The sequence below is a fragment of the Acomys russatus genome, chromosome 29 (genome assembly GCF_903995435.1).
Source record: "Acomys russatus chromosome 29, mAcoRus1.1, whole genome shotgun sequence".
NCBI lineage: Eukaryota > Metazoa > Chordata > Mammalia > Rodentia > Muridae > Acomys > Acomys russatus.
The window spans coordinates 43,829,077-43,841,353 of NC_067165.1; the positions used below are offsets into that span (position 1 = coordinate 43,829,077).

Consider the following 12,277-nt stretch of genomic DNA (forward strand, 5'->3'; position numbering starts at 1 on the left):
CCACCGATGGCTGATCGTGAACCATGTCTTTGCACGATGCTGGTTCACTTTTTCTCAGCTCCCTGCTGGTCTTGTGAGCGCCGGGAGCAGGTCAAGTTGGCTGTCAGCAGAGGATGCCAAGTACGGCTTCTTCTTAGAGACAGACTGTCAGGGTTGTTTTCAAGACTGTCAGTGGCAGAAAAAATGGAAACCTAGCCCCCAGGCAAACGGTGTCTGTTTTTGAAGATGAAGGCATCAGGGACACAGATATTTTATTAATCTTTACCTCATCAGGAAGGAGTCTTTGCCAGGGCATGCGTGTGCCAGAGCTGTGGCATGGTGCAGGTGGCAGCCACCTCTTCTGTTGTCAGTGGCTTTCCTCACGGGGGATCTGATGGGTTTGACTCAGACTTTAATCATGATGTTTCAGCTGACACTTGGAGTTTTCTTCTCAAAATGTATGGCGTCATGTTAATTGAATTGCCCCGGTTTAGAGGCTGCCTGTTTGTTTGTTTACAGGTGTGCCACTCACTGTGTGCTGTCTGGGATTTTGCCCAAGCCTTTTGCAGTCTAGAAAGCTGGGGCTGGCAGGCCTGTTCCTCGGGCATAGGTGATCCAGAACAGAGCCTGTGTTTGCGTGTCCACCCCTGGGAGGCGTTTTCTTCCTCAGTTCTTCAGGGTCTTTGTTCCTGAGCGATGCAAGTGTTTCACAGCTGCCTGATCCCCCGTTATAGACCCCCTGAGCCTTGAACTAGTGTTTGCCAGGTACTGGAAGGACAGCAGGTGGTGCTTGGAAAAGAGCACGCGTAGGTTCCTATCAGCAGGGAAGCGGCCCACATGCCTGAGCGTGGACCGTCTGTCAGCGAGTTTGTGACGGACATGAGAGATGCTGGGACTGCGAAGATGAGGAGGTCTGGTTTTGGTGTTTTGTTTTTTTCCCCTCTAAGATGTCATCAAGGTTATGGTGGGAATGACAGGAGGGACCTAACGGTACGGCATGCTTGCCCTTGGCTTCTGCTGGTCTTGTCCCCACTGGTCCCACTGCTCGGGTGGAGTAGTTTCAAGGTGACCTCCAAGCCGGACAATACCTCCAGCTTCATATGAGAATGGAAATGTTTGTTTTACTGCTGAAAGGGAAGGAGGGATGTGCTCAGAAAATCAACATGCACAGGTGTAAATATGCAGGTGAGGTCGTGCCAGGCTCAGTGGACCAGCAGGCCTCTGCAAGCCGTGCAGAGGTCTGTGGACCTCTCCCATAACTCTGTCTCAGCAAGCCACCTGTCAGCTCCAAGTGGTCATTATTTCATCATTTTGCAATAAAAGATAATAGAATAACGATTGATAGTTGGTGGCTGATGTTTTAATGCATCCTTCTGTTATCCCAGCTGACAGTCTGTGATTACAGTAACCGCTTTCCGGGTGACACCGTGGTAATGACTCCTTAATAGGAGTGTTAGCAGAATTTCAATCACGAGGCACTGGCCGGCTGCTGCTGTGCTGGGCACTGTCTGCAGGGGGCATCTTTGTGCTTGGCTGGGGGCTTGACAACAGACACTAAAAGGTGTCTGGCACTTGGAAGCCAGGCCAGTGCTGCTCCTCAGGGTGTGGATATGAGGCCCTGTGGTTGGCTAGCCCAGCCCCTAGCTCCATGGCAGCTTCTTGTGCTTATGATGTGGCCAATTAGAAGTGAAGACAAGTGCATTGAACTGAACTGGGAGAGGAGGTTCCCGTGTGTGTGTGTGTGTGTGTGTGTGTGTGTGTGTGTGTGTGTGTGTGTGTTGTGCATATCTGTAGGCACGTTTGTATGTGTGTGTACATATTTGTGTGGGTGTATATACACACTTGTGTGAATGCATTTGGGAACCTTATGGTTGACATTGGGAATGTGACTTGGCCAGTTTGCACTCAAAACAAGTAGGTTGAACAGAGCTAGGAAGGGATGATGGCTCTTCCACTTTGCTCGTTGAGGCAAGGCCCCTCAATCAAGCCCAGAGCTCACCGATGTGCCTAGTCTTCTAGCCAGCTGGCTCAGGGCATCCCTCCTCTGCCGTGGTGCCATGCTCTTCTTCTCGCAGGGCTGGGTGGGGCCTGATGCTTGTGTGTGCCCGTGATGGGGTCTGGAGGGGAGAGCACCTCAGCTCCTCTACTCTCCCCGCCTCTTGCTCGCAGGTGTCGAACCTTCTGTATGTTGTCACCCCCATCAGCAGCCTCTGCTTTCTCTCTTGCAGCCCTTCTACTTCCACACGACCTTGAACCACTCGAACATCGTGGCTGTGGTAGAAGTGGTGGCTGAAGGCCGGAAGAGGGATGGCGCCCTGCAGGTGCTGTCATGTGGGTTTGGGATTCTTCGCCTCTTCGGCAGTAAGCCAGAGTCTCCCACCTCCACTGCCCAGGACAAACGGTACCTTCTGCGGTCTCTTTCTTTTCTTCTCTCTCTCTTTTAAAGATGCAGTTATTTTTATTTTATGTATATGGCTGTTCTATTTGCAAGTATGTCTCCACCACACGTGTGTGTCTGGTGGTAAGTCTGCGTCAGCCAGAGAATGGCTATGGGTCCGAGTGTCGGGTTTGATGTGGTGTGCACACAGGCCTGATATCACTGATGTGTGTGGGATTGCGGCCACCCACTCATTGGTGGAGGCGTGGGAGGCAGCTGTGAGGTCTTGACTGTGTGGTCATCATCCAGCAGGTGACAGTTGAGCACCTGCTGCACGCAGGGCTGTTTAGAAACTGGATGTGGAGAGACGGATATACCCTGGGTAGTCCTCCCAGCCGGAGGTCGCGCTGCATCTCCTGGTCTGCGTTTCTCGGAGTTGGCACCACTCTTTGCTGTGGGGCCATCCTGTGCACTGTAGGATTCTTGGCGGCACCCTGGCCTCCACCAGTAGATGCCAGGAGTAGCCCCTGCCCAGTGACATGTGCATGGCGATGCCGTTCTTGTGTGAGGACTCTGCTCCAGAGATGGGGCTGGATACTGTGTCCCTGGCATTTCTCAGGCCACTTCTCCTGCTTTCTAGCCTTAAAAATCGTTTCTGTTGTTATTTCTTCCTCATGGCTTCTTTGGGTGAGCAGTGAGTGAGGGTTACTGTTGAGCCCCTGGGCTGCAGATCTTTGGGGCGTGTTTGTCACGCTGTGGAGAGCTGGCACTGACCCTAGCCATCTCTTTTTCTGCAGCAGATGGGACTGACACCATTGAGCTGGCTCTGGGAAGCAGGGGCCCAGGAGCCGTCCTGGTCTTTGGTGAGTGGTGTGTTCATGAAACGTTCACATGGCTTCCTGGTTCTGTTTTTCAGGTTGAGGCTGTACCATGGCACCCCCAGGGCCCTCCTGCACCCACTTCTTCAGGATCCTGTAGAACGTAAGGGACTGGCTTGGTCTTGGTGTCTGTCTCCAGCTCCTGTCCTTCCTGAGGGCTTTCTGCCCTGCCCTGTCTGATCATCTCTCTCAATCTGAACCCTTCTGGCCTAGCAGGTTCTGTAGTGGGTCCAGGCACCTGTTTGACAGGCTTGGCTTTGATTCTGTATTGGACAAAGGAGGAACCTGGCTCTGCCTCCAGCTGGTCCTCATGCCCTCCTGTGCTTGCCTCTGTGGGGCCTGTCTCCCGCAAGGCTGAGGCTCAGACTGTCAGCGGAAGCATCTTCCTGTCTCCCAGCCACACATGGAAACTGCAAGGCTTGTTTTAGGGCTGAATTTGTCAGAATAAAACTTGGCTATTGCAGAGCTGGTCACAGCGGTGTTGTGGCCCCTTGAGAGGCTGAGGCAGGAGGATCACTTAATTCTTGCAGTCCAGGGTCAGCCTGAGCAATAGACAGTGAAACTCACAGGAAACACACAGAGAGCCGTGGAGGTGCTGGGTCCCTGGAACCCAGGTAAAGAAGCTGTCACGTTGGCACTTCTCGCAACTCCAGCAGCAGTGAGGTGGGTGATGGAGACAGGTGGATCCCAGAAGCTTATTGGCCAGCCTAACCCTCGGTGACGTTCTAGGCCTTGAGGGGTCCTGCTGGAAACAGAAAGTGGAAGGAACCTCGAGGAACAGCACCCAAGATTGTCCTTCAGCTTCCCTTCCCTGTAGCATACACACACGTGTACCTGCACATACGTGTACACACACACACACACACACACACACGCATGTGTCACACACATACACATGCATGTGCACACAGTACAAACAAAGGCCAAGAAACAAGATTCTGTTGATTCTATTGTGGTCTGGTCCTTTTTGTCTGTATTTTATTCTTGTTTGTTTGTTTGAGACAAGGCTTGCTTCGTGTGTCTGGGTCTAGCCTGGAACTCACATTCTCCAGCACTAAGAGGAAAGCTGTGTGCCACATGCCTGATGTCACATGTAGTTCTCACTTCATAGGAAAACAAGCCATCTACTCATGATGTTTGTCAATTCCTGGGTTCTGGCTCTTTGATTGGAAATGGCCTCGGTGTCAGCCCCTGTCCGGTGCTCCTCCCACAGAGAGCAAGCACATGACGCTGATGGAGAGCTGCAGCCTGCAGTACACCCTGAAGCCACACCCGCCTCTGGAGCCTGCCTTCCACCTGATCCCCGAGAACCTCCTGGTGTCAGGTCTCCAGCAGATCCCCGGCCTCCTCCTGCCTCACGGGGACACGGGTAAGCTGCCCTTGGCTCTGCCACTGTGAGTGGGTTAGCTCAGGCTCATTCTGAAGGGTGAAGGTGGCTGGGTTGCCCATGCCTCCCTTAGTCACTCAGCAGTGTGGCCTAGTGGTGTGGTGGGAGAGGAGGTACCAGTGACATCCAGGACCTATGCCGCTTCTGTGCATGGGATCACCTTGTGTACCTCTGTGCCGAGCAGGGTCCTGGTCACGGTCATAGCACTGGGCCCTTGGTGGGGTTGGCCATGGGACCCCTTCCAGGAGTACTGGGCTCTGCCACCATCCCAGCTTCATAGCAGCCTTTCTCCTGTGTTGTTGCCATGTAAAGCTGGGTATGTGGCACTGGTTGTCACCCAGCACTGTCTTAGTTGTGTTGTTTAAGCAGCATGTATTGAGGTGACTCTGTGGGTTGGCTCTTAGGATGGGCTGCAGCTATGGCAAACGTGGGCCTGTCTTCTGTTTCACCCATGTGTGTGACAGCACAAGGCTACTGGCTTTCTCTGAAAGGGTTTCTTGTTGCTGCTGCATCCAGTGTGCTCCCTGTGTACCCACTGCTGGTTCACTAAAACAGCTCTCCCGCTCTCAGCCTGTGGCTCACAGTGTTTTCCCATCATTCCCTGTTGTGAGCCTCACAGTGCAAGTTCCCAGGTAGGGCAGAGACACTTCCTTCTTACCTCAGGGCTTGGCCAGGAACACCAGCCGTGCTGGATGGCACCTGTTGGTGGTAGAGTGGCCTCTGGTGAGCTACCAGAAGTTTTTGATCCCCGTAGTCTCCTTTGCTGAATGACAGTAGTCCTCTGGGGTGGGCCGTTTGGAGACATGTGAACACACATGTGTCCTTCCCAGGAGCAGAAGTGGGGTGTGTGCTGATGACTCATGGTGGTTCACTGGAGTGGCTTGCATAGGAGGCCCCCACTGCTGCGTGTATGTGTTGAAGGTTGCTTGTTGCACAGCTAAAGAGGTTGACCTCTTGAGAATGGGAGGGGCTGGTCCAGGGCTGCAGGGAGAGTCAGAGTCCATCCTCTAGCTCGGTTCCTGAGCCTGAGCCCTCCCTTGTTTCAGTAACACCCTAAGAAGTTGTTCCTCAGTTGGAGGTTTGGCCAGACCCTACCTGTCTCCTGCGGGCTGGCCTGTTCTGGTGACCCGCCTTTGGGTGGTCTGGCCAAGCGATGTGAGAGGCTCCCGTAGCGCCTGCAGCACCTCTGCTCACTCCTCACTGGGCTCTACGCTGTTAAGCTCTGGCAGCTGTGGCCTCGGATTGCTGCAGCTGGCCTGCCTATGCTGCTGGACACTGGGGTGTGGCCTCCTCTGGTGTGACCCTCTCTTCCCCCATCCCCCATTCTATCTCCCCTGTAGCTTTATTTCTCTTTTTGCCGTGGACCCCGGGCGGTCTGTCATCCTCCACTGTTGTTCTTGTCTGTTGGCACTGAAGCCTGTGCGAGGCCAGGCAGGCCGCCTGTCTTTCATTATTGTGTCTGGTTGTGGACATTTGATGCCCATGGTGTAGAGCTGCCGGAGACAGGGTAAGCCGTATGAAGAGGGTGCTGAGTTCCCTTCCTCTTTCTGTGTAGGCAGACACTGTTTATTCAGGGTCAGCACCGTGAGAAGACAGGTCCGCCATCATTGCCCTGAGTCGGGTGGTGGCTCGAGGTGCAGGGACACCTTTTCTGTGCTGTGAAGAGACGTAAATGGCAGGTGTTGCTCATAGTCAGTCCTTTTGAAGTGCTCAGTGGCCACAAGAGCTGCTCAGTGCCCCCACAGCCCTTAGGAAGTGCAGTGGGGGGATGTCTTGAGCGCCCTGAAACCCCGGGGTCTGATGGGCGGCACTGTGACTGGTCCCGTGGGGGCTCAGTACAGAAGGCGTAGGTGTAGAGGTGTGTACCTCCATCTCGGCTGCCCGTGTGATCGATGTCTGAGTGGCACCCTGCTTGCCAGCGAGCGGTGAGAAGAGCGCTGTCCTGACAGAAGTGCTGAGGTTGCTCCTAGCCCCATTTCCTGCCTGCGCCTCTGTGAACATAATAAAGTAATTTGCCAAACATAGCAGTCTGTTTAGTAGAGAGTAAGGAGTCTGCAGAAAAAGAGCTGTTGCCTCTCTTCCATTTCGAGCTTCCCAACCCAGCTCCTTTCTTTCCCCTTTTCCATATCTGGCCCCACTTTGCTGTGATGCTTGCCTAGGCGTGGCCTGGGTGCTGGATGTGCCCCTGGGACCTCCACGCCCACCACAGGGGCCCTGTGGCTTCCCTGCCTCATCTTCCTAGAAGCTGTCTGAGGAGCAGCCACACAGCAGCCTTCCTGCCTCTGTTCTCGGGCTTAGTGGACCCATTGAGGGCAGTAGTTCCCCCCTTACCCTCTGGCTGTAGTGCAGGGAGGTCCCCAAGTCAGATGCTCACTCAGACTTTGTTGGTATACGGCTTAGCTATAGGGTGTTCACTTGCACAGACGAGGCACTAGATTTGATCACCATCAAAACATACGGGTGCATACACACGTGCAGATACACGCTCACACGTGCATACGCATGCAGTGTGCCCATGCACACACAGGCACATGAATGCAGCATCAGGCACACTCATGCTGCTGCGAGACGCTGTGCCGCTATCTCTGAGGTCCTTGGAGGAGCCAAGACAGAAGCTTGACCACACCGCTGACCCTCCACAGCGCTCCCCAGGCAGCTTCCTCAGTACCAAGTGTTAGCTCGGCTCTTCCCACCTCTCCTCTATCTACCTGTCCTCCCTCTCCTCTTCTTCTCCCTTCCTCCTCCTCTCTGTTTCTCCTAACGGAAGGGAGTCTAGGCCAGCTTTAGCCTCCTGCCTCGGCCTTCATACAGGGTGTACCACCACACCCGTCCAAATGTCCTTTTTATCTTTGAAGGTGGCTTCTAACCGCCACTCCCCAAGACCTTATATCTAAGTGCATAAGGAGTCACAGAAAGCTCAGGAAGAGGCAGAGATAAGACCAAGTGGGGTGGCAGCAACAAAGTACAGGTTCCATGGGTTACGGGGCCCTGAGGAGACGTCCCTAGTGTATCCTGCCCTCAGCGTGGACACCGAGCCCCATCCTAGGGCCAGCCTCCTCCTCTCTGACCCCAGGCCGCCTCAGGAGGTGCTTCTGGGTAAGAGCAGAGGGTTTCCTTGTGGCTGGTGTTCTGCTTCCTGTGTCTGTGAAATGCACACCACATTCTTGCATACTTTAGGTGGTTCAGGCTAAGTAAGTCAGTAGTGTGAGAAACAGCACAGCTGGCTTGGTCCTGCCAAAGACACGGGTGGTAAAGCTGAAACAAGGCAGGGCCCTCACCACCTATAGTGGCTCAGCCCACCTTGCCCTGAGGAGGTTCTGGTGTTCCTGTCTGAGCAGCTCTCCTGTCTGGAAGTGCTGATCACCATGGGAGCATGGTGTGTGGCTTCTGCTCGTTCACTGAGGACAACACGCACCCTCTTCCCTTTCCAGGTGATGCCCTGAGGAAGCCTCGATTTCAGAGGCCCACCACATGGCACTTGCATGACCTCTTCTTCACCCTGTACCCCTCCTTGGAGAAGTTTGAGGAGGAGCTTTTGGAAGTGCTCATCGCCGACCGCTTCCGCGAGGTACATTTCATGTCTCACCCTGCTGTGGCTTAATCTGGACAGAGAAGATGTGGCTGGCGGCACGGCTGGGGTAGCCAGCATCTGTGTTGCTGGGTGTGGCAGTACGACCTGGGAGATGGTTCTGCCTTTGCATCCCCTCTCCTCTTTTCAGTGGCTGAAGAGGATACTTATTTCCTTGGATTGCCTGATAAAGTGGGTCTAAGTGGGCCCATTTTCCTCAGGCCACGCCCTCAGCAGGAGGCCCTCTAGTCTGTAAAAGGTGCTGACAGCCTGCAATTAATTTGCATTGAATGTGAGATAGTTCTCATTTAAAAGTAAATTACCGCACCAAATGGAGGAAACATAGAAGACTCTGCAGCTACCGAGGATGCTTATTATTGAGGAGATGACTGGAAGTGGCCCCTCATGGTGGCCTCTGTCAGTGGTGCACTCCCATGAGACACTTTGAGCTCTGCCTGGCTGTGTCTACACAGCCCTATGACCTCATCCACCAGCCTCTCTCAGGCGCATGCTGCTGTTCTTGTCTGTCGCTTCTGAAACATGTGTTTGTCCAGGTGCTCGGGTGGGCGGCTGGGGGATCACTTTGCACAGGGACATTGAAGTCACAGTCATGAGAGCAGGACATGAAGCTCACATGTTGGCTACGTTCTCGGTCGAGGCTCTCCTGCACACCGGTGCACTGCGGTTCTTCTCCACTCCTGTCTTGTTGCTGACCACTCAGCTTCATCCTCTGGGTCCCGCTGCTCTGACAACTGGTCCTCTCAGACATGCCGCAGCCTGTTAGTGTACCACGAGAGTCTCGGGATACATTTGCAGCTGGGGGACTCCTGTTTTCCCTTTTCTCTGAATCGTTGCCCTCTCTGTCCTACATGTGCTCAGAATGTGGCCTGCCAAGCCCAGCGGCGTGAAACCATCCTGCACTGCTTCATTCCGCCTGCGCCAGCATCGCCTCTTCCTACTTCTTGGCTGGCAGCCACGTGGAACCCCCCCCTGCTGGGGGAATGGATGCCCCTGTCCGTTCTCGGGGCTCTCGACTGTGGGCAGATCTTGCCCTCTTAGGACTAGGCGGGGCTTTGCTTTTGACCTCTGAAGAGAGCACACTTTCATCACAGGGCACGACAGGAGCGTCTCCTCCCTGCCCCAGCCAAGCCGCAGAAGGGCGCAGGGCACAGCGCTGTGTGTGTTGGGCAGGGAGCACCTCAAGAAAGCCTTCTTTCTACTGTGTTCCTCCCATCCAGGCCCTAGCCTTATTGTCAGCACACCCGTCTTCTGCTCCCATTCTGCTCCCATTCTGTCACCTTACATGCACCTCCAGACGTTGTCCATTTGCTGGCCTTGACCTTGACCTCCCTGGAACCATTGGCTTCTTTCCTCTGCTTGTCTCTCCCGCCCGTGGCCCTATGGGGCCGTTCTGTCAGCAGTTGGTATTGCTCCTTTGCTCACTCTGTTGTGCTCCTCAGTGTGAGTGTGCTGTGATGTATCCATTGGTCCCCTTGGCTGTCTGGGCCTTCATTAACCAGCGGGGAACACTCTGATTGTGCCTGGGCACTTAGGTAGTGAGGCCTTGAGTAGGAAGAAGACCTGGCAGGTTACCTGGGGTGAGCTGGTGGTGACACTCTTAGATCATAGTGAAGGCCCCTGCCATGGTGACAGTAGCAGGCTTAGTGCATACAGAGACATAAACACTTCCATTCTTCAGATGCAGATGCCTGTGAGCATGAGGCTGTGGCGCCCGTCTGCCGTGGCCGTGGAGCCCAGCTGCTGTGGCCATGGCGCCTGTCTGCTGTGGCTGTGGAGCCCGTCTGCCGTGGCCATGATGCCCGTCTGCTATGGCCGTGGATCCCAGCTGCTGTGGCTGTGGCGCCTGTCTGCCATGGCTGTGGCCTCCTAGGCCAAAGCTCCTAGGTTGTCTAGCATGGAGGGTGCTGGGTGTGGATGTCATGGTGGAGGTGGTGCTAGGTGTGACCTGCTTGTTCTGCCCAGAGAATTCCAGAGGCTGGGCCGGGTCTTCACAGAAGGTCTGGAAGGCTACAGTGTTCCAGTGGTACCTTCCGTGGTTGTTGGCTATGGCTGGCTAAGGAGGTGTTGTATGCTGTGTTCTCTTAGCGATCCTGTGGAAATTTTTCATTTACTTTGTGGTCCACGTGGTCTTTCAGAAGCATGCGTCTAGTTGACAAGCCTCTGTGAGCTTCTTATGAGACAGGATCCATCCAGACTTGTCACCCTATGGATTTGCCTTCACCCTTCTCCCCTCACTCTGAGCTGCCTCCTTGGGCTACTTGGCCCACCCTGTGCTCACGCCCTGGGCTTCCTTCTTGCAGATCTTTGCATGGACTTTCTCCAGGGTCAGGCAAAAAATTACAGCTTCACTTTCTCTCATGTGCACCTTCTGGGGACATCTTCTCTGTTGGGGCTGTCTTCAGTCCCCTCGTGGGAGCGTCTGTCCCATGAAGATGGCTGCTTTGTTCACTGTGCCTGAGATGTGTGTTAATGGTGTTTGCCATGAGCTGAGAATAAGTGGGCGGCTCCACTGGTTCTCATTCTGCTGGTGATTAGTGGGGTGCGTATGCAGATGAGGAGGCTGTGTTCCATATAACACATAGCACAGGGCCGAGGATGGGGCTGAAACAGCACCTGCTGCCTTCTGACTTTGCGGAGCAGGTTGAGAGAGTTAAGGCTGCTGTGGCAAAGAACAGCTTGGTTGGGCTTGACAGAGTCTCACAGATACCTGGAGGGACTCTACTGCTTTGCTGTCCTTCCTTCCCAGCTGGCAGGCTCACATATCTCCTTTGTTTTATTTTTGCTAACCAAAGGCTAACAGGCCAAGATTTGGCTCATTCATCTTGATTAATGGGCAGTGGAGAACAAAAAAGTTCAAGATAATGAGTAAAGACCATTCATTTTCATAAGCACCAAGAGCCAGGAGGGACCCCTGTCATCTGTTAGATCTGTGGTCCCCAGCTGTGACTTTGGGGTGGACTCTGTTTCTATCAGCTTACGGCTTTTCACCTGAGCCTTCGTCCTCTTCCCACTCGCCTCCCTCCTGAGCCTGACAGAGTGAGACTTGGGTGGGTCCCGCCTCTGGGTACCTCTTTCCATCATCACGATGCTCATCTGGACCCACAGAATGATCTGAGGTCATGGCATGCGAGGCCGCTACACCTCGAGAGCTGTCAGCTAAGCTATCCCTGTGTCAGTGTGTGCTATGTGGGGAAGGCCATGCTGAGGGAAATACTCAGCCTCTGTCCGTGGCCAGCAGCTCTGGCCTGCATCTGCCCTTTGAGTGAATTCACTTTTCCTCAGTGTTGCTCCTCCACCTGCGTTTTTGTAGACTTCACCTTGGCCTCCACCACCTGCTCGCCTGCTCAGCTCACCCAGGCTTCCAGGCCGTGCAGGACTCATTCTCTCTGTCCTGTGTCTCCTGTAGGGGGTCAGCCCGCTGGATAGCGGCACCCTAGAGGTCCTGGAGCGGCGCCTGCATGTCGCTGTCCACAATGGCCTGGGCTTTGTGCACAGGCCACAGGTGGTCGTGCTTGTACCTGAGATGGACGTGGCTTTGACGCGCTCAGCCAGCTTCAGCAGGAGAGTCGGTGCCTCTTCTAAGAACAGGTATCTCCTTGTGCCAAGGTCAAGCAACACCCCTCACCCCCCAAAGGTGGTAAGAGGATGAGGGAAGGTACAAGGGACCGTGGTGAAATGAGGGTGTCGAGCATACGGTGTGGGCTCGCCCTGTGGGGTGTCCCTCCATCACCCCAGTTTCTTCTTACTCAGTCGCACCCATCAGGCATAACCTCAGGATTATTACTTAGAAAAAACCCCTGTGTTTTGCTGTGACAACTTTGGAGCTTTAGAAGCTTCCAGCTGAGAGTCCGAAGAGCCCCTTGCGAGCCACCTGGGTGTACCCTTTCCAAGGCTTCAAGTCCTACACTGTTGAGTCCCATGTGTCCTGGCCCCATGGAGACGTCACTGTAGGGTGTCACGCCGCATCTATCAGTGCTCTGCAGAACTCAGATGTCATGCAGGCTATGTGGCTGGGGAGGACCCACCTCGCCTCTGTGGCCTCTCAGTGGCCTGACGGTCTTCCCTCC

At 54.4% G+C, this 12,277-nt stretch overlaps 1 protein-coding gene across 1 annotated transcript in view; it reads left to right on the forward strand.

Annotated features, from left to right (window-relative positions):
* The first annotated feature begins 1,158 nt into the window (after window positions 1-1,158).
* LOC127211291 (nephrocystin-4-like) overlaps window positions 1,159-12,277 on the forward strand; it is a 42,018-nt gene continuing 30,899 nt past the window's right edge. Inside the window, exons 1-6 of the mRNA XM_051171109.1 lie at window positions 1,159-1,164; window positions 2,208-2,380; window positions 3,273-3,337; window positions 4,448-4,603; window positions 8,053-8,189; window positions 11,617-11,798. Coding sequence (XP_051027066.1) covers window positions 1,159-1,164; window positions 2,208-2,380; window positions 3,273-3,337; window positions 4,448-4,603; window positions 8,053-8,189; window positions 11,617-11,798 — 719 coding nt within the window. The remainder of the gene's footprint in view (window positions 1,165-2,207; window positions 2,381-3,272; window positions 3,338-4,447; window positions 4,604-8,052; window positions 8,190-11,616; window positions 11,799-12,277) is intronic.